This window comes from Cavia porcellus, unplaced genomic scaffold, assembly GCF_034190915.1.
Source record: "Cavia porcellus strain 051 isolate PalLab524CR breed Dunkin Hartley unplaced genomic scaffold, mCavPor4.1 scaffold_2, whole genome shotgun sequence".
NCBI classification, from domain to species: Eukaryota; Metazoa; Chordata; class Mammalia; order Rodentia; family Caviidae; genus Cavia; species Cavia porcellus.
In genome coordinates, this window is record NW_026947485.1 from 71,895,220 (window position 1) to 71,919,025 (window position 23,806).

Here is a 23,806-nt window from a genome sequence, read left to right on the forward strand (position 1 = left end):
AATGATAATCATCTTGAGCACAAGATGGCAGTCTTACATCTGCTTCACTCCCTGTGGTTGTCTGTAGAAAAGTGATAGGAAACAGAGTGGAAACAAAATTGCTGTGTTGCTGAGAAATATAGAAAAATAAACAGTAATCAAGAAGAGTGACGGTGGTAGGAAAGAGATTAAAAATAAATGCAAGTGTTTTGTGTTTTGTTTTGATTTAAAATTTGGCCCCACTCAGAGTCTTGAGTCCTGTGCTGAGCAGATGTGGGGTTGTGTCTCATACGTGCATTTAGGCTCAGATCTGGAACAAAGACCTAGGAAATCCAAGAGGTGTAGAAGGAAGTAGACACCATCTGTACTGGGGAGAAGGCAGACAAAGATCCCGGTTTCCAGATGGAGGGATCTTAGACTAGACCCCTGCGAAATTTAGACAAGGAATGCTTTTTTTTACACAGAGAGCTAAGACCAATTCTAGTAAGTGTGTAGCTGGGTGCTCCATTTACAGGTAGATATTAAATAGGCTCTGGAATGCAGGCTCTCTCTCCCTCTCTTTCTCCTCTTCCCCCACTTCCCATGCCTCTTCAACTAAAACGTCAAAATACTTCCTTTGTTGCAAAGAAAATTATAACCACAATGAAAAGACAGCTAAAGAGGAAGGCTAACTTCATAAATGACTTTCAGGAATTCTCTAAATAGCTACCATGTATCCCAGGCAATGTGGAGACCATGGTCCCTACAACTAGTCCTGTAGTTCTGTCAAAGGCACCAAAATCAAAGAAGCTGGAGGTTGCTTCAAGAGTAAGGTGAGATCATTCTGGACCTTGCCACCTCTCATGAAGGCCAACGTCAGGGCAGGCTTCTCTGTAGACAGAGCGGGAGCTATTCTTTCCATTCAGGAAAGGAGAGGTCTTGCTGACTTCAGTCCTCATTGTGATGCTCCAGGCCTGCATTGCATGAGTCTGTTCACTTACAAAATGAGGTTAAAACAATACGGCCACTCTGCAAACAATATTCTTCTCATAAACTCTCAGAATTTAAATTACGGGTGTTCAAAACAGTATCCAATTAATCACCTGAAAGCTTTGTAAGGGAAAAGTCAATAACGTCATCCCCACTTGTTAAACATGACCTGCAAACACAGACAGGCATGTCACTAACCTACAACCACACTACACTTCTGCTTTATAAATATTCTGGTGGTCTCTCATCTTTTTAGAATACAATGAACTCAATTATTTAGAACACAAGAAGTTCGTAGGACACAAGAGAATCACAAGCGATATTGGTGGCTGATGCTGAGATTGGGAAGCCACTGGCTTGGCTGTCAGGGTATATCCCCTCCTGATCCAAAAGTTCTAGGAGGTGCATTTGTTTTTCAAGTTTAAGTCAAAAGAGAATTGATTATATTTTTGGTTCATCTTAAGAATCAGATTATAGCCTTTGAACATTAATGGAAATATTCTAGAGTTCTGAAAATCAAGAATTAAGTTTTACCTGCCCTCAGAATTGCATTATTTGCCTTCTATTTATACATGAAGCTAAGAGGGGCAAAGGGCTTCTGTCAGGTCCAAGACCTTCTCCAAATGTCCAAGAGTGATCTTGTGCACATGTCTCCCATCAAATAGAGAGGCTTCTTTGAAATTTGCTTCAAAAGCAATAAAAGGAAGGTGAAAGGGGCACTTTCTGTATCTATGAAAGGGGTTTGCATAATCTCTAGCTTCTAGGTAGGAGGTCAGCAAACTTGACTATTACCTTTTAATAGAGTGAAACCATTTAGATAAAAAAAAGTAACAGAATTTTAAGAAGAGGTGGATTTGGTTTTGCAGAATAATTCATTTCCTATTTTTTCTTTGCTAAGATGAATTCAGAATTGCAATTTTGATATAGATTTTTGTCTCCATATGCTTTCTATTCATCAAATTTAGGATAAAACAATTGTAAGATTATCTAAAGCCCAGGGGTGGGAACCTCAAGGTCAGGGAAGGAGGAAGAACAGAAAGAGCCGTCCACATGTGAAAACTCTTGGGAAAGCTTCAGGATCTGTCAGATGTAGGTCAGGGCAGAGATCACGGAACAGCCCCAGACAGGCCACTGCATTGCTGAATGTGGACTGGCCACAGGACAGACTTTAATTGGACCAAAGGAAGTGGTAAGAAAGCAGTCACCATGTCTCTTTGGAGTTTTGTCTAGGGTTAGGGGATCAGTAAACACAAACTGTGCTAATTTTTTTGAAAGGAGAGAGGAAAGGGTAGGTGTGGCCATTTGCATAGCATGTAGTTCCTCCTGTGTGCCATGCTGTTGCCAACTTCGTTGTATTTTCTCATGGCAATCCTCCTGGTCATTTCTCTTAGAAAATTTAAGAGCATTTTCTAAGACTCAGCTCAAAGGTCACTGCTTCCATGAAACGTTCTCTGAATCCTGATGGAGATTTGTACTCCAGCGTATCTCATGTAGTTCCGCATGTAATCCTTGAACTAATCTAACATACATCTTTCTACTAGGCTTCAATTTCTTGGAAGATGTAAGTTGTGTCTCAGTCTTATTTCTGCTCTCAATGTTTAGCAATACCTGGCTAATGACTTGAGAAGAAATGGAGGTCTGGTGGCTAAGGGCCCTCCCAGGGCCCTTTCTTGGAAGTCAGGCTTGGGGATTGATGTTGGTGTTTCTTTGCTGGCTTGTAGATGCTCATGCTTATAAGGTAGTCTCAGAGTACCTTCAGAAAGTTCTCACACTATCAAAAATGTTCCCTTCTCAAGCAATAACTTGTATTATTTTTGTATAATTACTGAGTTCTCCTTTGATGGAGACCAATTATTTTGGTGACTGAAGGTTAATTAATTAATTATTCAAAGGTCTGCTTATGGAAATATAAGGCATGGGAAGGATTCTGTAGCCAGTGCAAATGAGGGAACTATGCCTTTGACACTCTCATAAGTCCTGGAATGTCAGAAAGAAAGGATCACTGGGATTACCCAGTTTGTCATTGTTCTGATTATTGATTAGCATGTTGGAAATTACTCACAACTTAGTGGTTTAACACAGCAGCCACTTCACACTACCTCACAATTCTATGCATAAGGAATTCAGGCAGGGCCAGCCAACTTTTCCTGTGTAAACAGCATTACATCAATCGCCCCATAGCACTGGGATGGAGGGCATGATGGTCTGGAAGACCCAACAGGCTCCATTTATATGCACAGTGTCTAGATAGGGGTATTTGGGAGACTGGAGCTACTGGCTAATATGGTCTCCAGCATGATATAGCCTTGGGGTAGCTGGACATTGTACCTGGGGGCAAGGGCCTCAAGTGAGTCTCTAGTGCATAAGGTAGAGCTGCATCTCTTCATATGAGCTAGACTCAGAAGTCACAAACTGATATTTTTTTAATGTCTTTTTTCCTTTTTATTGGTACCAGGGATCAAACTCACGACTGCCTGCTTGCAAAGCAGGCACTTATGCTACTGAGCTAAATCCCCAGCCCCCTGATACTTTATTAATTCACCTTCGCTGAAGAAGTCACAAGCCTGTCCTGCCCCAAGGAGAGGGAACTTGAGGCTTGCTTCTCACTGTGCGTAGTGCAGCTGTGCTTTAAAACTGCTTTCCTCATTCTATGGATTGCACGTGAGACTTAAGATATACAATGACTTATTCAAAACTGCCACATAGGCTTCAGAGTGGCACAGTGCTGATGGAACTCACGCCAGGTAATTTCTGTCCCAAAGTGATGGAACCTTCAGTAACCCCTAAGCAGGGATCCCTAGCTAGGCTTCAACTTCAAAAGCACTCACTCCAGGTTTTCTTCTGGGAGGAAGAAAGCTTCAGTTAAAGTCAGGAGAAGGAACACAAATTAAGCTCATTGCAGATTTTTAGTTCTTCTGAATAATAGCCTGAGTTAGGCGGTGTCTTCAGAAATAAAGATTAAGCAGAAGATTTTGCCATTTGTAATATTATGCATCTATTCATTAATTATAATTCATAATGAATTCAGACTTGGTGAGTGTGAGAAATGGGGCAGAATGGCTGAGTCATTCAAGAGAAGGTATAACTTTTGAATTGCCACTAAATGATGTTTTAACCTAAAGATGAAACAGGTAGGAAAAAAGTGGACTGTGTCTTACTGAGCTTGAAGTTGTAGTTAGGGATCTATTGTAAATACTGTATCCTCCCTGTACCTATTCTCCTTTTTTTTTTCTTGAAGTAAAACTTTGATTTCCAGTTTCCCAGAGCAGTTGGTCATATCTGGTTATCAGCTGTATTCACCTGAACTTTCTCTGAAGGGAAAGTGTGGCCACTTGACTGACTTCTTACAAAGAAATGTATGTGGCCAGATATTCTAAGTTCACTTCCGTATGGGAAGTTACTGTTCTCTGTTTCTTCTCTTTTTCTTCCCACAGTCTGAAGAGTCATCTTTGACCAAGGAGAAGAGAACAAACCTTAGACAATGACAGAAGAGCAAAACCAAGGAGACCAAAGTACAGAGGATGTCAGGGGGACAGCTGAGGTCTCTCTTGGACTATGTGTCTGCTCTGGACCATAATGTGAGAAAGATTTCTACCTGTGCTGCTGTTTGGGTGGGGGAATCTCTTTATCAAAGTAACATGAACTTTACCTTATATGGAAATGGAGGGATTTGGAGACACAGGCTTCCAACGTGGGCGTTCCCCATTTATTCCAGTTCAAGTTATGACTTTGAAAGAGGGACATGAGAACATATTGAAGAGCTCCCTTGTCTAGAAGGAGACATGACCCCATTAGGACAGGCATGGCCAATAACTAGGACTGAAGTTTGATCCTGCCTTCTTTTTTTTTTTTTCTTTTTTATTGGTACTGGGGATCGAACTCACGACCACCTGCTTGCAAGACAGGCACTTATGCCGCTGAGCTAAATCCCCAGCCCCAATCCTGCTTTCTTGATCCAGTTTGCACTGTAGCTGCTGACAATATAATTTCACTGAGCCCAGTGGGCTGTCACTCAGAGGATTCTGTGGGACTTGATGGGGGGAAGGGCAAGAACATTTCTGACAGGCCTGGGAACCCACAAACCAATCTGGCTGTGGTCCTGAAGCCTGCACTCTCTTAAGTATGGGATTGCTGTGAAACCTGCTGTGTATCCTAGACTTCAAAAGATAGACTGCATTTTTTTTGAGGAAAAATAGATAAAATCTTTTAACTGGATGACTCTAAAAGAAGATATTGATCTAAAAGAGAAAGTAAATTCTAAAGCATGAAATTCTGACCACACTGCCGTAAATGAGGAAGAGCCGAGGTTCTCCTGAACTACACTGTGGACTTTAGTGCGGAAGAACCGGGTTTTGGATACAACAGAGCAGCAGGAGTCTGTGGAAACCGTGACAGAAATCTGAAGTCCAGACTGCATTAACAGAGAATAATGACAACAACAAAAATCATTTAAGTATGCTTAGAGTAAAAGGGGGAAGAAAGAGACAAGCTCAGAGCTTGGGACTGGTGGTGAGAGGGCCAATGCTGTATCATCACTTCTTATTCTGTCCTTCCCCACCAAGGCAGTCTTTCCATTGGAAATGGCGGGGGAATGCAGTCAATAAGAAGTTGACATCTTAGTTAAATAAGGCCACCTTATATCTCATTTAAACAGCTGAAGGACAGTAAGGGCTGAACTGAGCTTGTTTATGTAATCAGGGAAAACTGCTGATAATGCTTGGGGAAAGGGGGCACATGGGAGAAAAGAGAAAATGTCTTCATTCTTCAAAGGAAGCAAGGTTGGACTCCAGGATGCAATGAAATGATGGCTTCTTTTCCTGTTCCTCGGGCTGATGCCTACTTGTCCTGCCACCCTTCTGTCCAAGCCGTCCTGCGTAACCTCTCCCCAGCAAAGGAAAGGGCAGTGAGTATCAATTGCTCAGGTACATGATGGCTGAGTTTTATAAGCTAAACCGTGAAGGAGGGATTTCTAGGCAAGGCAGACCAGTGTACCAAATACGGAAAGGACAGTGGAAACTAATCATTTGGAGAACTTGATATTTACATATTAGAAAAATAGAGTATAATGATCAAAAAGATCAAAGTAAGAAATAGAATTGTGAGAAAGAAAGCTGGAAGATGAGTGTAAGGTTGACATCAAATAAGGATATGTATAGATATATACCCCTTGTTAGAGATGGGTTTCATAGTGATTGCAAAACAATCAAACAACAATGAACAAAACAAAAAGGCGAGTGGGCAGTGTAGGCCTGTTCTCTGTGCAGCTGGATATGTATAGGCCAAGAGACAAGAAAGATATCCTTGTGGAATTCAATTTGATAAATTCTTGTGCAGTTTAATACCCACATTATATCAATATAAAGATGAGTTAATTAATGAAGGAATGTCAACCCAGATGATACCTTTGGTTAAGCGTCTGGACCTGTCATCTTAAATATTTTTTAATCAGTGACTTAAAGTAGATTCCTGAAAGGCATACATATAACACCTGCAGCTGAAAAATTATAGAAAGCACAGTAAAAATACTGGATGACAGTTTCAAACATTTAGTAGATTATACAGAAGATTCAGTGCTATTCAATGATCTAGGTTATCAATACCAAGATAACAACAGTCAACAGGAGAGTTTTAAAAAGGATAAACATTGAGTTGTTAATTTTAAATAAAAAAAGCAAACAAAATTTCCCATAATGAAAAAGTAAGAAGAAATAAAGATGGTTTAATGATACATTTGATTTACCCTAACACAAAATGTTATTCTAACACATAATTGATACAAACAGTATCAATAAAATATTTTACATTTTTGTTCTGTCTTTACACTAAATGTACGTTTTGCACTTAAAGAACATTTTCATGTGGGCTGACTTCATTTTGAGAGCTCACCAGCTTTAAGCCACTGTTATTGGACAGCTCAAGCCTAGAAGGACATTGTTCTAAAAGTGGGTACCTTGAACAACAATCATAATGATGACACTCCTGGAAACTAGTAATGAAAGTTAGAGAAAGGACTGGGAGATACTTAGAAAGGACCTGATTACTATACTTGAAAGTGGAAAGACCTGTGACATGAAGAAAGGAGTCTGCTTCCCTCATTACCAGGGAGGCAGATTCAGGATTCCCATAAGGTGGAACTTCCTAGTAATCACAGATGTAAAAAAATGAGATTAACTTCAATTCAGTCAGCATGTATTGACCTCCACTCAAGAAACCCTGTTAAACACGAAAGTTACTATGACAAATAAGCATATTACAGCATCACATTGCTGATGGCAGTTGCATGACTAATACTATCTATGGTGTACTCATCTGATTAAGAGAGTTATTGAAAGTGTTCAAGCAGAGACTGAATTATACCCTTTGGTTGGAGGGGATTTTTGAAAAATGGTTCAGTTACTACACTCTGCCAATGAATTTGAATCTTGTTTCACTGTGACCTACAAAAAATATTACAGATATAATCCAGTACAATCCACAATGAAACCTTTCCTCTACATGTCTGATATCTTTTCATATTTTCTATTCTACTTTACCACATTAAAAATTTCCGAATCACAGACCACTAAATTCACCTGCTAAATTTGTTGGTGCCTCATTTGTAAGAAAATTTTGTTACTCTCCCATAGAGGAATGAGTGAATACTTGGGACTATTTAACTCTAAGAATAGTATGGTCATTCACACTGTTCTGTTCATGAAGTATGCACTGCATGTAATTGTCAACTGGGTTAGACTGGATACTCTTGCTCTAATAAATCTGGGTTGGATAGCACAGAAAAAGCTCACTTTGCTTACTGAGGACCAAGTAAGCTCTCTTGTAAAAGGGAGTCCTTTTCTGACATAGCAGTGTGGAAGGATAGCTACTGACAAAATTGGGGTAACATGATGTCAGGTGTGCCTATTGTTTTAGACTATTGACCAAATCCAGGAAAGTAATCCAGAGTTGCCCATGAGACTTACTCAGGTAGATGATCCCAACTTAGATTTCAGGGTCACTGATTTCTTGAGGTTTTGTCAAATTTTCTGCCATCTGCTTTTCTCCGATAAGTCTGTGCTAAGTGTTTGAAAGTTAAGAGTGAAAGATTTGCGTACAATAGAGAAAGAATGTGGGACAAGATCTCTGATGTCGCCATGGTTTGCAGTGACACTGCACATGCAGGGAAAGTATGCTGGAAGAATCGTGCTGCATGTCAACTAGAACAGAAACATGATACCTTATTGAACAGGTGCACCATTACATTCTACCATTTCTAGCTTTGGGTCACTATCTCTTTTATCACCTAAATTATAATTTTTCTGTATAATGGTTTTGGAAATGTAAAAATATTATAAAATGGGCTCTTCTAAAATTAGTACATTAAAATATGTGTATGTTAAAAGATCTCCAAACTTTAGTGGATTCATACAATTGTAAATTCTAATGAAACTCTTTATATAACTAATGTAATTTAAAAAACCTGTTTAAGCTTGCAATTTGCTAAGACTGAAACCCTCACCATACTCAAGATAATAAACACGCCCACTGTCCTCAGTGCTTCCTCATGGGCCTTATTTTCTCCTCTGTTTTCGCCCTGCCATTCCTCCCACCTTTCAGCAGCAATCACTGGTTCGCTTTTCATAATGATGAATTTGTTGCCTTACCTATGTTTTTATACAAATGAGACCGTACACTATATATTCATTTTTATCTGGTGCATCCACTTAACATAACTAATTTTGAGATTCCTTCATATGGATACCAGTATCAACAGTTGATTGTTTTTCATTGGTGAATAGCATTCCATTGTATAGATATGTTGCAATATTTTTACTGATTCACCTGTCAATTAATAATTGGATCATTTCTAGTGTTTGCCTATCCATGTAAGGCTGCCTTGAACAGTCTATGTATAAGTCTATGTATGGACATGTGCTTTACTTTCTTTTCTTTCTTTCTTTTTTTTTTTTTAAATTTCTTTTAGGCTATTACCTAGACGTGGAATGGCTGGGTCACGTCACAGACTTCTTAATGAGCACATACCAGGTATTAAGCACCTTGACAATCATTTGTAATGCATCTTATAAAATACTATTCAACCTGCTCACGAAACTATGGGACCAGAATTATTTTCTCTATTAAAAATTATTGGCAGATAATATTTATACAGCTTTATGGGGTGCAGTGTGACATTATTTATTGATCAACTCAGTGAACTTGTCATCTCAAATATTTATCATTTCTTTGTGATGAGGACTTTCAGCATTGTCTCTTTGAGTATTTTGGGTTATGATACAATATTGTTAGCCATAATCAGAATTTTAGCATATTGATAAGAGATAATGGCCCACTGATTTCTTTGATTTTTATACCAAGGCAATGCTGATTTCATACAACATGTTGGAAAATGTTCCTTTCTCTTTATTTATTTATTTTTTTTTGAAATGGCACATGTAGAATTAAGTGTGGTTTTGAATTATTTTCTAGAATTCATAGTGAAGCCACTGGGCCTAGAGTTTTCACTGGGGGAAGATTTTTAACTGCAAAATCAATTTCTGCATTAGATCCTGGACTACTCAAGTACTGTATTGCTTCTTAGAACTTTGTTAGTTTGTGCCTCCTAGAATATGTTCATTTCGTTTAAATTGTCAAATTTATTTGTACAAAATTATTCACAATATGCCCTTCCTATTTCATTGTATTTAAAGAATATCTTGCATTCTTATCATTGTTCTCTTTCCTGTTATTGGAAATTTGTATTTTCTTTCTTTCATTACTGATCAGTCTGACTAGATGTTTATCAATTTTATAGATCTCAAAGAAGTTCTTGGGTTTGTCGATTTTTGTTTCCCTACATTTTTACTTTATTATTTTCCACTGATGCCATATTACTTCTTCTCTGCTGTTTGTGCTGTGTCTAACTTGCTCTTCTTTTTCTGGTTTCTTAGGTAGAAGCTGAGGTCATTGGCTAGCTGTAGACATGTGATTGCTATACTTTTCTTCCCAAGTACTGCTTCAGTGGTGCCCCACAGTCTGCCATGCAGTGCTTTCGGTTTCCCTTATGACACTCTTTGACCCCACTCCCTTGCATCTTTCCAGAGTTCCTTTCCCTAGAGTTGGGTTGTCAGTACTCTGCTGAATAAATAGGGGGGAACTTCTTCAGAGAGCTGGAATTCCCTCCCTCTGTAGCACTCCCTGTTTTAGTCAGCTCTCCATCACTAGGACTCAGTACCAGGCACACACACTGTAAAGGAGGAAAAGTTTATTATCGTTCATGGTTCCATGCCAGGAACATCATAGCAGAGGGCCTTGGTGGAGCAAAGGGGTGTCTCCAAGATGACTGGGGACAGAGCTCAGAGAGAGGAAGAGTCCCGGGGTAACATGCCCATCAAAGGCACAGCTTTGGGTTTATCTCTTTCTGCAGGTCAGGACGGTTTCTTTCCAGAAGGTTCAGCTACTGCTGGGGTGCACAGCCCACCCACCTAGTCACCTCGGGAGCCTATTTCTCAGTGGAATGGCCCATGAAGACTAACTAACACTCTCCTCCCCTGCTGCCCATTCTCGCTCTCCCTTTTCTCTCAGTTTAAGTATTGGGGCTCTGCCTGGGTTCCCTTTCTGAGCCACAGTGCTCCTTGTCTTACATCCTGTGTTTTAAAAACCGATATTTCATATATTTTCTTCAGTGTGTTGATTGGTTAAGAGGGTAAATCTGTTTACTACCCAGTATTGGATAGTAAAATCAATTTATTGGGTTATTAAAAGCAGTATAAACTAAAATGGTAAAGAATAAAAAAGAAAATACTGGCACATTCCTTGTAATGTGACGAGTTTTCTGTGAAGCCATTGCATGCTACATGCATTTACATACGTGTGCATTGGGTTGTGAAGAGAAACCCATTTTCACAGTTGTAGAGATGGTCAGTTCTTAGTCACTTTTTACTCGTCGCTGAGACAAAACATTTGATGCCCACAGTTGGAAAGGAAAGGTTTATTTCTTACAGTTTTTGGAGGTTTCAGTCTATACTCAGTTGGCTCCAAGGCAGGCTGGCATGGCAGGTTGCAGTTCAAGGTGGCTGCAAACAGCAAGGCAGAAATCCAGAGAGCTAGACACACATTCTTCTTGCCATTATATTGAATGCTGGCTCCACCCCTATGTGGGTGTAGCACTGACATCATCAATCCAAGCTCTAGACAATGAACCAATCACAATTGCACAATGCAAATTCATGAGGCCTGGGGGCCTCAGACATAAACCATGACAGTCAGAATACTTAGAGAAACATGAGGATGGGTTCATTATGGTCCAGCAGAGGTAGGAACCTGTAACAGGTCTTCACTCCTGCATTGAAGGAATCAAGGGAAATCATCCTGATTCTACATTAGCTATCTGAAAAACTGTCATCATATCCGGCAAAGCAGCCTGTGAATCTCTGCAGTCATCACCAGGAAACAAATAGCTTGTAGGTCCGCAAATTAAGCTAGATCTATAATTCAATCAGTTAAAAAAAAAAACTGACTTTTTCAGTGGGTTCTGGATCCTGTGTGTGGTGAGTATGAATTACCAGTTCAAGGACCACCCTGCCCAGTGCTGGAACATATCTGGCTATTGCAAGAGCACAAGTGAGGTTGGAAAAGTGCCCATAGCCCAGAGGATGAGAATCTTAAGGATGAGAGGGAATGGGTTGGAGTGCAGTTATTTAGTGGGCATGGTAGAGCCAGAGATCTAGAAACTGGGATTTCAGCTTTATTTCACTGATTCATTAGACAAATGCACACACTTTATATCCTTGAGATATAATAATGAACAAAACTGACACAACTCCATCTCTGTGGGGTTTTTATTATTTGGAGGGAAATAAAAAATACATAAATAAAATCAACAATTTGGTAAATGGACAAACTACGATAGACAGAAAAGCAGAGCAGAGGAAGTGTGGGTAGAGGCAGGGCCGCCCATCCTGATTTTAAGAGGGAGATGGTGGAGTACATTCATAGCCCAAATGAAAGAACCATTTGTGAGTACTGTAATAAGCATCTGCATCAGCCCAGCATACGGTGACTTCAGCTTCTCAGCCCACTCCGTGACTGTGCGTCCCGTGGGAACACATGGGCCAGCGGGGCAAGGGGTAAGGACTCATGCGGACTCCTCAGGAGTCCCCAGTTCCACAGGGGCTTCTCTCCTTGAAGGCAGAATCTCACCCTGTGGGCTGAGGTTTGCTCTGGGCTTTTCTTCCTCGGTGTGTGAACACCAGCACGGGATGAGGTGCGGCTGAGATGCCAGGGCTCACGGTGGCCCCTGGGAACCCGCGTGAGGAAGACGCGCTGGCCTGGTCTTTGGGCCTGCAGCAGAGTTTCGAGCCTGCAGGAGAGCAGCCATGGCTACTCTCGTCCACCATGGTCTGGACAGCAGCCCCACTAGATGTTTTCCTTCTCTGGAAACGTGTAGCAGGGCGCAGGGATCGAGCACCCGCCTTGACAGTTGGTTTCCCTATCTGTCCATCCTCCGCTTCGGCACAGAGCAATGACCGGTTACCGTTTTTGCGTTTTGGACTAGGCCGGGTCGCAGAGGAACACTGCCTTTCTCCAGCCCGGGACGTGGCGTGGCCCGCCGAGTCGCGCACCGCCTGGCAGGGACGCGCACGCGTTGGGCGCCGCATCTGGCGCCTGAACGCGCCCCGCGCAGTTCCCGCCGCGACGGTGGCGCAGGGCTGGCGCTCTGGAGCTTGCCGGGCGCCGCATCCCCGCGCGGGGGCACCAGAGCCCTCGGAAGTGTCAGGCACTGCGGTGTATTTTCCTAGTTCCCTTTTAAATGACTGCGGAAAAACAGACTCTCGAGCCGCAAATGGGAGGAAGGCTTCTCAGAAAAGGCTTGCGGTGCCCGCGGCCACCATTTAACTGCCCCCGCAGAGCAGTTACGGTTTGACACTCGACCCTCTCGGACTGCCTCCTTTGTCCCCCGTGGGACCTCGAGGCTCTGCCCGCTGCTCCCGCCTTCTCCTTAGCTGGATGCACGTTGTGCTCCTGGCAGCACGGGCTCAGGGCACGCGTCCGCGTACACCGCACGCGCGCAAGGTACGGCCTGGGAGCGAGGGCTCGCGCGCCCCGCGTGGGGGTGGGCAGCGCGGGGATAGCAGTTCTGAGCTCAGAATGGCTGCGTTCAGCCAGGGTAGAGCGGGAGAGAAAATGACGCGGCGCCACGCACCGGACAGGCCGGGAAGCCGCGGCGCACTAGCCCTGTCCGCGCCAGGCACGCACCTTTGCCCTCACGCGTCTTCGTTTCGCGAGCGTGTGATGGTACAAAAGGGCAGAAAAAAGACCCACGCAGATAGCTAAATTGGGTGGACACTCCCTTCCTTCTGCACAAGCACCCAAGGAAGACCCTCCCAAAAGCGATCCCCAACGAGGTGATCTAGAAAGGGAGCAGTGACTCTTGGTCTGCCAGCGTAGAGCGCATTGTAGCTTTACAGTGTTACTCATTTGGGGCTAGCTCCGGTCCCCTTTAGGCAGGGAGGAAAAGGAGAACGCAGCAGGGAGGGCGAGGAAAGGGAGGTTCCTATAATAAGAATCAGCGCATTTTACAGAGCTGAACCAAGCCCAGTTTCCATTTCAAAAACAGTGACAGTCTCCCTTGCAGTGGCAGAGGAGAGACATTGGTGCGAACTAGGGGCGAGAGGCGTCGAGAAGCGGAGTGGTCCATGCCAGAGGTAGCTAGATCTGCATACACACACGCACGCACGCACGCGCGTGTCCACACGGCCGGGTGTGTGCGTGTGTGTGTGCGCGCGTGTGAACTCCCACATGCTGCTGTCTTCTTGCGGCCAGTGGCATCGCACCGAAGCCGCCTCCCCCCAGCTCGCCCCCAGATTACCTCCCCTCCCCGTTGCTTTTGTCTGGAGGGCGTTATGCGTTTGTGTGTGTATGAGCGTGTGTGTTTTTGGATTTCAGACTAATTTTCTGGAGTTTCTGCCCCTGCTCTGCGTCAGCCCTCACGTCACATCGCCAGCAGTAGCAGAGGCGGCGGCGGCGGCTCCCGGAATTGGGTTGGAGCCGGAGCCGGAGTCGGAGCCGGAGCCTCGCTGCTCCTTCTCACGCTAGCTGCGCTCCCAGCCGGCGGCAGGAGGAGTGAGCCGGGTGAGCCGCGCGGACTGCGCGTTTCGTTGCCTCGGCCCTTGCGGTGCTTCTGGGCGGCTGCAGCCGCTTCCCAGGTGGAATGTGCCGCACCACCTGCCCGCGCCCTCCGCGCCCGCGGCCGTGGTGGATTCTGCAGCATCATTGGGGGCTCCGTCTCAGAGCCAGCGCCGCCAGCAGTCTGTGTGTTCCCCTTTCAAGAGCCTTTTGCCTGGCCTGTGCCATAGAATCTTGTCCTGGGGACTCTGTCCCTACCTTTCTTTTCTGGGTCTCAGGCTCAGAGAGACGGCCGGCACACTGGTGGCCCTAGCTGCATCAGCGCCATCCGTGGGGCCAGTTGATTCCCGGGCCGGAGCCAGGCGCGCATCCATCCACAGTCTCTTGGCTGGGGTCGGGGTGGGGGGTGAGCGCGGAGGGAGTGTGTCCCGGTTAATGGTACCTTGGGTCCTGCACTTGGTCTTATGGGTGTCTGTTTGTCCTTAGCCCCGAGGTACTTGCCGGATCCCGCTAGCCAGGAGTCTGCGCCCTAGAGCGTCCCCAGCGCCGAGGGCCGGTGCCCGGCGTGCTAACCATGCGTCTGCGGCCAAGGCCGAGCTCCGAGCGGCGTTAGCGCCCTCTGCGAAGCGCCCTGCGATGCCCCAGCCACTGTGAACCTTTCTGCCTGCCCAGATACACTCAACCCAGGACGAAATCAGCCTTGGACACCCTGCACTCTGCGCACGCACGCAACAAACAGAGAAGAGTCCAGTCCGGAGGGCAGAAAGCGCAGGAGGGCCTCCCCGCGCCGGCAGGAGAAGCCGGCGGGTGCAAGGAGGCGACACTCATCCGGGCTGGCACTGGCGACTAGGGATGTTGAGCTGGACGAGGTGGCATGGACCCGCCATGGCGCGGCTTTGGGGCATTTGCTGGCTAATCCTGGGCTTCTGGAGGTCCGCGCTTGCCTGTCCGCAGCCCTGCAAATGCAGTGCCTCTCGGATTTGGTGCAGCAACCCTTCGCCTGGCATTGTGGCCTTTCCAAGGCTGGAGCCTAACAGTGCAGACCCCGAGAACATCACGGAAATGTGAGTTCCTGGTGCTCTTCCGCCTTTCTTCCCTCGATCCTTGGGCTCAGGCTGGCCAGGCATACGTCCTGAATCTGAACGCAAGTGTGTGAAGTCAGAAAGCAGAAATGCAGGCGTGGGGCATTTGTCAGTTATGTTTCAGTGGCTTGAGGCTGCTAAGACAGGCAGAAGCTTGACAGTTTTACATATATCTATATGACAGTAATATGTATGTTTTCATTGTGGGAAGGTATTTTATATGCATTTATATTTCAAAGATGTGCTGAGTATGCTTTAGGCTTTTCACATGCAGTAGCTTGGTTTGGGGCACTTTCATTTCATAAAATTCTGTATGTATATTGTTAGGAGAAGTTTCAGTAACATTTACTAGAAAGTAGGTTAAAATAATTAACTTGAGAAATCTGTGGAAAGGAAGGAAATTCTCCCTTGACATCTTTCTCTGAGGTTCAGAGTTAACCAGTTTCCCTTCTCTTCTTATCTATCAGATTTTGTTGAGGAGATTGCATTCGGAGATAGTCCTGAAAATGATCTCTTAGTAAGAGGAGAAGTTGTGAGTGTTGAAATGCACTCACTCAAAAGAGAAAATGTGATCGTTGGCAGCCTAAAAGCTTGTTCTGATTTAATTTGGACTTGACTTCCCAGAGATATGATTTGGAAACCATTTGGATTATGACTCTTAACTGTTCACTGAATACCATCTCAGGACTAGGTGGATGAGGAAGCAGTGTGTGGGCTCTGGTGGATGCTGGCACCAGCCTTGGACCCCCGTGTCCCCCAAGGTGATATAACTTACCCTAGCTTGATGGAGAAGCAGGGCTGTGTGTCTCTGTGCTCCCCTTAGAAGGCCTGGTGACACATTATCAAGCAAGGACTCACTGTATTTTTTCTAGTGTTCCTAAATCACATCTGTAGAAGGCGTTGCATTTTTCTGTCTTAAGGACTGTGCCACACTATGCATTTCATGAACGTGTGGTTGCATTTACCTGTGGAGAGACTAACAAGGAGAAGTTTCCCCTGCTTTCCTTTACAGTGTTTGGCACTGAGATAGGAAGCCCTGCAAGTAGGGCTTGGGCTGTGGCCTTCCGGTTGGCGAGTGCGCATGCTTTTACTCCCCCACGGAAAACGTGCGGCTGTGTTTCCACCAGCCTAGTAGATGGAGATAACCTGTCTTTTATGTAAGTAGACCTTCCTGGTCTTTGTTATCTGTTCTACTGGTGATGCTCAAGTTGTGAGGCTGGAGAGCAAGAAATAGTAACAAAGCCGAGAGGAACAGGCCAGGCTGGCATAGTGGAGATTCGTTGGAGCAGCTGCCTGTGGGTCTCTGTGCTGTATGCCAGGGTTGGAGAACAGCAGTGGGCAGGAGTGGAAGGGTGGGTAGAGCCCCTGCCGTGTTGGCCTGGGCTGGGCAAGTGGGAGCTCAGGAGGCTGGTCCAGAGAGTCAGTGGCCCTTATGTCAGAACCTGTCTCTTTTTCACAAGAGGGTGTCAGTCAGTAGTCAGAGGGAGGAGGCCATGGGTTTGGGGCCCTTTGCCCTGTTTGGAGACTGTGAAGAGGGTGTTTATCCAGTTAAACAGGGAGTTTTTATCTTCCTGATTGTTTTTAAAGTCTGTACTAGATGACAGACATATAATGAGAAAGAACTGAGAGATAGCTGATGATTTTCATTTTATTATTTTAAGGTCATCAGCTAAGGAAAAAATAAAACTATCTTTAGATGTGAAAAAATTATTATTTAAAATATTTATCATCTTAGTTGTTTAATGTATATAAAAAATCAACAGCTTTGGGCCAAGCTTTCTTGAATCCTCACAGTTGTTACTTCTTTTGTATCTGATGGCAAATTCCTATTGTCAGGATTTTTAAAAATGGATCTTTAAATATTTACTAAAGCATTTTTCCTAATCATCCATTCGGTCATGGCACTCCCAGTTTCTACTCCTGTTGTTTTTTCTCTTTTTGATTTGGAAATGCAGTGGTTTCGGGGGATGGCGGGGGGGGGGCTGTAGGAGTACATGTGCAGGACAGGAATTGGGCGAGTGACATGAGTCAGGCTGGGAAATGTGAAGCCTGGCTGAGGTGCGGCTATCTACCTGTTCCTCAGCTGCGCTGGCGCACAGGACCTCGTGTCTCAGTGTCTGTCCTCAAGGCTTGTCACAACACCTGCTTGGAAAAACCATCGTGTAACTAGTTCGAAATCTGCCTTCTTGATCTCACAGTGACATCAATAGATGAACTTGTTTCCCTCTCATTCATATAACACCCCATCTGTTCTCTTTTTCTTACATATTAATATTAGTTTCTGCAATTCTGAGATGCTTGGCCAGTGGCTATCAGCTACAGTTAGAACTAAATTATTCATTTTAAATACTTTTTCTGTGATGCAGGATTAACTCTAAAATAGTAAAGTTTTAGTCTACTGGTGTGTAGCTGAAGTTACATGTTTTTATTTTTTGAAACAATATGGTATAAGAAATGTGGTCCAAGAACTTACTAAAGCAACAAATTAAACATAGCATATCTTCTAGTATCTATACTTTAAACCACTGAGCACCAGGGCTCAAAGAGAGGCAGTGGCAGAACATTTTTAAAAATATATACATAGATGAATTTAAAAGTTGGATATTATTATGTTTGTACACATATTTCAATTCAGCTGACATACTTCTGTTAGAGTCATAACACGTTGCCTTTTAGAAAATCTTTCCATTATTGTCTTGTATCCTTTCCTCATTAATGTGTCATGGCTAGAGCTATGCATCTCTTTCAATAGACAGATGTTATACCTGTTTATTATCAGACTGCTAAATGGTCACTCCAGATATTTGGAATTGGTTAAACCACAGCAGTGTAGGAAACCAATGCCAATGTCACATAGAAGTAGAATTTGGGAATGAAGCGTGCTGTTGCAATTATATAACTGGCCACTTAAGTTTCAGTTGTATCAAGTGCCAAAATGCATAGCAAAGGGCAAATTCTGTCTCATCCAGGTAGTAAAAGACACGGTTAAAATAAAGTAGTGATATTTTATGTTACTGTGGTAGAAAACAAATAATACAAGATGTACCACCCTGATTATTTTCCAGTGTACAGTTCAGTAGTATTAACTATATCTCCCTCGCTGTGGCAGGGCATGGATTTTTATACTGTCCATGTTTTGTGAAGGCCAGCAGGAATCTTTTCCTGAATTGCATGGGTGGTGTTCGCTTATTTGGGGTAATATTTATAAATCAAGTTAATTTTTAAAGCGCAACACAAAGAGAATTTGCGGCTTTTCCCGTGAGAACATCTATGTGCAGTTTATTGTTGGCCTGGTTAAACAGCAACAACTGTGAGGATTCAAGGAAGCTCGGCCCAAAGCTGTTGTGCCATTAATACATTGATTTTGGCCCTCTCACCTTCATAAGCTTTGCCATTACAATTAATCACACTGCATTTTAAAAATCCTGGCATTCACTAGGATTCAGTGAAAGACACCAGTCTTTATTCCTCTGATATTTACTTCTCATCTTCTCCCCTGGGAACTCTGGAACTTTGGACTGTGCTTTTCCTGCATTTAAGAACCATGCATTGATATTTTGAGTGTGGTTACATAAGCCACACTGGACTTGTTAATAAATAAAACAGTCTAATTTAAATCATTCATTATTTAGCGCAATTTGTGAGCTGGAGTTGAAAGCACACTGTCTTCACAGTGGAGGTATTTACAGAGCTCGGCTGAGCACAAGCCTCGGGAAGTCCTGCAGCTCCACACACTCCATCCCTGCAATATGGAGAGTTTTGTTGTGCTGGGTAAAACAACAGAAAAGCCCAACGGCCCTCCTGACCAGGCTTTCTCTTCCCTCCCACTTCCATCACCCATCACTGACTATACAGGAAAATGTGTTTGATTTTTTTCTTCTCTGAAAAGTGATATTTTCTTATGGGAATTCAGAGGGCTGATGTGGGTCATATGTTATTACAAGCAAGTAATGGCAGGTTGCAGCAGTGTGGCTGCAGCTTTCTCCTGCTGAGTGTGGGCCTTTCAGGGTCGTTCACTGATTCTATCCCATAAACCTCTTTTTGGATCCATTTCAATATTCCCTTGTGAAGACATTTTCTAAGCTGAAGACTTGGCCGAACAGCTGAGTTGAGGTCTCTTTTTCCCTAGGAACGTTCTGTATGATCTCTTTGAGTATATCTAGGTCGGAGGAATATAAAACCTAGAGTTTTGTTTAACTGGGGAAGGGAAATTGAATTTCTTTTTGTTTCTTTTATTTTATTGCCTTGGATACTAAGCAAGTGCCCTGGCTTTAACTCTTTACTTGTCTTTCTGGTAAGAGAAAGAAACCTTATCAAGTCAATATTAAATAGCATTCAGTAGCATTAACCTCCAACGACTTTGACTCTTCCACTTCTCTAGGAGCTTCTTATAAATTCATAAACTATAAGGTAGCATGTGGCATTGAACGTGCTGCCCCTGAGAGCAAATGTCAATACGTAGTAGTCTTGCTTGATGCTTATAAATCAGTAAGAAGATAGAAGATTTGCAGAAAAAGATATTGAGGCAAAGTAAACTTTTTCCTTGTTGGATGCTATGTGTACGTGTGTATACGTGTGTGTGTGTGTGTGTGTGTGTGTGAGAGAGAGAGAGAGAGAGAGAGAGAGAGAGAGAGAGAGAGAGAGACCAGAACCTTTGTTAATAATTTGTTAATAGTTGATCGCTTTCCTAATCTACTCAGTCAGGTAACTTGTTAAACCCCACCCTCCAGTCACACATGCCATAGATCTGAGCCCTGCAGTGGCCTGATAATTTTAGCTCCACATTTGATCACTAATCAGTCCCTCCATTTATAAAAGCAAAGATCCCACTGAATCAAGGTGACTTCTCATCATTTACCTTGCTTTCTGAAGTATCCAGGGGCTTAGAAAGTCATAAATATTGATTTATGAGTGAATGCCCCTGAAGTTAAAAAACCTTCTGAAGAAAAGTAGTGTGCAGATGCTAAGTTCTTTCTTTATATGTTTCCAAAAATAAATAAATAAGCATCTCCTGGAAAACTGGAGACTTGGGAGCATGTTCCTAAGTCACCAACTATCCTGTTTTAAAGCAGTGTATAGTTGCTTTGGCCTCAGCTTATCAGATGTAAACCGAGAGCTTTGGATTCAACTCTCAGATGAGTTGCTCCTGGCTCTGAAGTTCCACAGAGCATCAGCTGGGGAGCCCTGCAGCTTAGCCATCAGCAAGGGAGACAGAAATGGTGTCTGACACTCGAAGGCAGCAGCACACAAATCTCAGGGTCTTTGGTGCCAGAGTGTGGGCATGTTTTTCAGTATTACAGTGAGGTCCCCTACACTGTTTCTTTGTAAATAGGTGGAGCTGCTAATAAGGCTAATGGTAGTAGGCCTGGGGGTGATGAGCCCACTGTGCCTGGGTCAGTGTTCAGAAGGCTTACTTTGAATTAGGGCCCCAGAAATGATCTGCTGCAGCTCTGCAAGCACCCAAGGCAGTGCAGAGCTGCCCAAGGCCACAACTCATTAGAGGCCTTGCAGGGACCAGAAACACTTTCCTGGAATATCTTCGTGCATATCAGTGACTCTCCCTTAGCATGGATCCCCTCTGCTTCCTGTTCTTAGACTGAGCAGTGGACTACAGGCTCTCAGTTAAGAAATACCAGCAGGAAGGAAACAAGTTAAGGAGACTCATCCTGTGCAAATCACCTTTCTGTGAGATAAGTAATCAAAAAGTTCAGGATCTACAGATTTCAAAGCAGTGCTTTATAACAAGCAGTTTTTTTGCATAACAAGACAGATTCTTTGGTTGTTTTTATTATTGTTATTTTTTTAATTTCAAATGTTCCTCTTCCTTAGGGAATTCATACACTAAAGTTGGGTCGTAGAGAAGGGTGGGGAACACAGCAGAACGAAGGAACACTCAGAACTTTCTTTCTAGCTCCCCCAAAATACCTGGACAAGACTCCTCTTTCACCCCTAGCATCTCAAGTGGCCTAAAATTGATAACTGAGCCAGTGAACAAAATCCAGAAATCAATCAGCAACCTCTCTGTGGCTTTTTGAATGAGAACCTGTGACATACCTGTCTTTTCACATGATGCTTCTCCCCTGGGACTTGAAAGGTATTTTGCAGTCATCTGCTTATTTATTCATGGTACTGGGGATTGAACCCAGGACCTTCACACTGGGCTTTGTCCCCAGCCTTTGTTTGAGACAGGGTCTTGTTCAGTCCCTGTTTGACCGGGCTGGGCTTGAACTTGCCTCAGCCTCTCTGAGTGCTGGAAGTCTAGGCACACCCCATCCTGCCCATCTAGACATCTTATTTAAATTGAACCCCTCAGCCTGCAGCAGGAGGGGTAGATGTGACAAGCTCTGAGGGACTATCAGGTTGATTAGTTTGCCGGACCACTTTAGTCCAGCAAATCCTGGGGAGGGGCAGGGTACTTTCTAACACCTCACACAGGGCGACCTTCTCAGCCTGCTGTCCATCTGGGCCTCCAGGGCCCAGGCAGTGTGAGGGAAGAGGTGGCCTGAACCTTCTTCTCATTCCGTCTCTTTCTGGAATCTCTTTGTTCACCATCTTTTGCAGTCTGTGATACTGTTAAGAGGAAAGTGGAGAGGGCAACATTGTATAGAATAAAAATCTATTGCAAATGAGGGCCATATTTAACATGTCATCCTGTCTTATACAGTTCGTTTCTCCTACATTACCTATCACACACAATGTATGTATGTACCTATACATACATATACTAGAAAGATGTTCGTGTGTATACCATGGATCTGTGAAAATAGAAATCTGTGATAAACTCCATTGTTCAATTAAATATCTTGAGTTATGAATCAATTAAATATCTTGAATTATGAAATTTTTTCTGCTAAGGATTTGCCTTCTTCACTACTTACTAATTTGTTTTAATCCTTCTGGCTTAGCCCTCTTGGCCAGGATCCGATGGGAATCTTCCCTAAGTAAGGGTATATGGATGTTAATCCATTGGTCTTGTAGCCATCCTGGTTACTATTTAAGGACCCATTGTATCTATCCTTTGATCAGTTTTCAAGATAAATGAAAAATATAATCAAAACCAAAAGATGTTGAAATTTTGGATTTCTACCTCTAAAATATCATGCAGTTTAAATAGATAGGTCTTCTAAAGTGTGCGCTTTGAACAGTGGCTCCTTTTACATTCCGTGGCCTGGTCCCTTGCGGTGAGTGGCAGAGGGGCTAGGCCTGAGTTTCCAGCCTTGCTCACTGTGGCACAAGCTGCCTCCTGCCCTGCCCAGGAATGTGTGTGCAGGACTGGGTGTGCGGGGCGATAGGGTGATAGGATGATGATCTCAGAATTCCCTGGTGAGGTACAATAAAAAAGAATTAAAATGAAATCAAACTATCCAGTCTCTCAACTTAGAAAATCAGCAAAGCAGCACACTCTTCCGGTGTCTTGCGGTTTTACTTCCAAACCCTAACTGCTGCCACTCAAAAGACACTGTAGCAGCTTTCTCTTGCAGCTGGCTGTGTCCCCTGCAGACCTAGGGCAGTGATCTGAGTCTGTATGTTCCTGATTCACATCCTGCAACTTGCTTCCTGGTGTGGTGGTCGGGGAGGTCTGGTGTCCTGGCCGGCAGAGCCATCATCAGGGGCTGAGTGCCCTGGCTGAACAGGCTGCACTGGGACAGCGCACTCGTTCTTTCCACCATGTGAAGACACACAGAAGCCATCTGTGAGAAGAGAGTTCTCCCCAGACAGCAGGCCTGCCTTTGCCTCTTTCCTTGCCTCTTGTGCCATGAGACAAGCCTTCCTGGTGTTCCCGAATGACTGAGTTGGTGGCAGGGTTTTGTTGTAGCAGCTGGAACAGTTGAAGACAGCTGGGTTTGTCCATTTCTTGTGGTGACTCTCAGTCATTTCTGCTTCTCATCTCCCCTCACTGCCCACAGCACATGCACATATGTGCACACACACACACGCATGCAACACACGTATGCGCATACACGCACACACACACACACACACACACCTTCTGCAGCTATTAGAGTGTAAAGCCCTTTTGATGACTGCAAAGAAATCTTGGGTTGTGTATGCTTTTTAGATGGTGACTTGTGGGAGGTTAGCTAGGGTAGAGAGGTGATGTGGGAGAGGAGCCTGGAAAGGAACTCCCGGGGGGTGGGGTGGGTAGGATATGGGCTTTGCCTCAGGTTGGGTGTGCCAGATGCTCCGAGGTTCATGTGCAAGATGCATGGTGCCTGGTGTGTTGGTATGGGGATGGTGGGACCTTTCTGAGGAGGGTCTTGGTCATAGGGCTCAACCCTCGTGAAAGGAGAGATTGCTGTAGGTCTTTTAGGAATGAGGAAAGTCTCATGAAACTAGAATACAATGGGCTGTTGTAAAGAGGCTGCTTCTCCTCTGTCACCCTCTGTCACCCTCTCATGCTACACAGGAGCAGTCCCCAATCCTAGGTGGCAGCCATCCAACTGAGGGTTGTTTTTTTCTGTGATGCCCTTGTGGCTGCCCCTGCTCATGCTGCACTCCAGGGAGCTGACCTGTGCCTTTAGTGCCCTGGGAAGGCTGGAGGGCCTCTGCACTGCCCCTTGTCACTCTGTCTCTGTTAAGATCTCATCCTCTTAATGTTTTTTCTGCCTACGAGTTTCTCTGTCTCACCTGCATCTTCAGTTCACGGGATATCTGACATTAACATTGGAGCAGGC

The 23,806-nt window shown here is 44.1% G+C and overlaps 1 protein-coding gene across 7 annotated transcripts in view; it reads left to right on the forward strand.

Annotated features, from left to right (window-relative positions):
• Positions 1 to 13,490: 13,490 nt before the first annotated feature.
• Positions 13,491 to 23,806, forward strand: part of Ntrk2 (neurotrophic receptor tyrosine kinase 2) — a 346,711-nt gene continuing 336,395 nt past the window's right edge. For 4 of the 7 annotated variants that reach the window (XM_063243701.1, XM_063243709.1, XM_063243714.1 and 1 more), the window contains exon 1: positions 14,902 to 15,113. In XM_063243701.1, coding sequence (XP_063099771.1) covers positions 14,902 to 15,113 — 212 coding nt within the window. Of the gene's footprint in view, positions 13,629 to 13,869; positions 14,056 to 14,535; positions 15,114 to 16,227; positions 16,289 to 23,806 lie in introns of those variants that run through there. The other 3 variants (XM_063243697.1, XM_063243700.1, XM_063243706.1) reach the window with 3 other exon arrangements.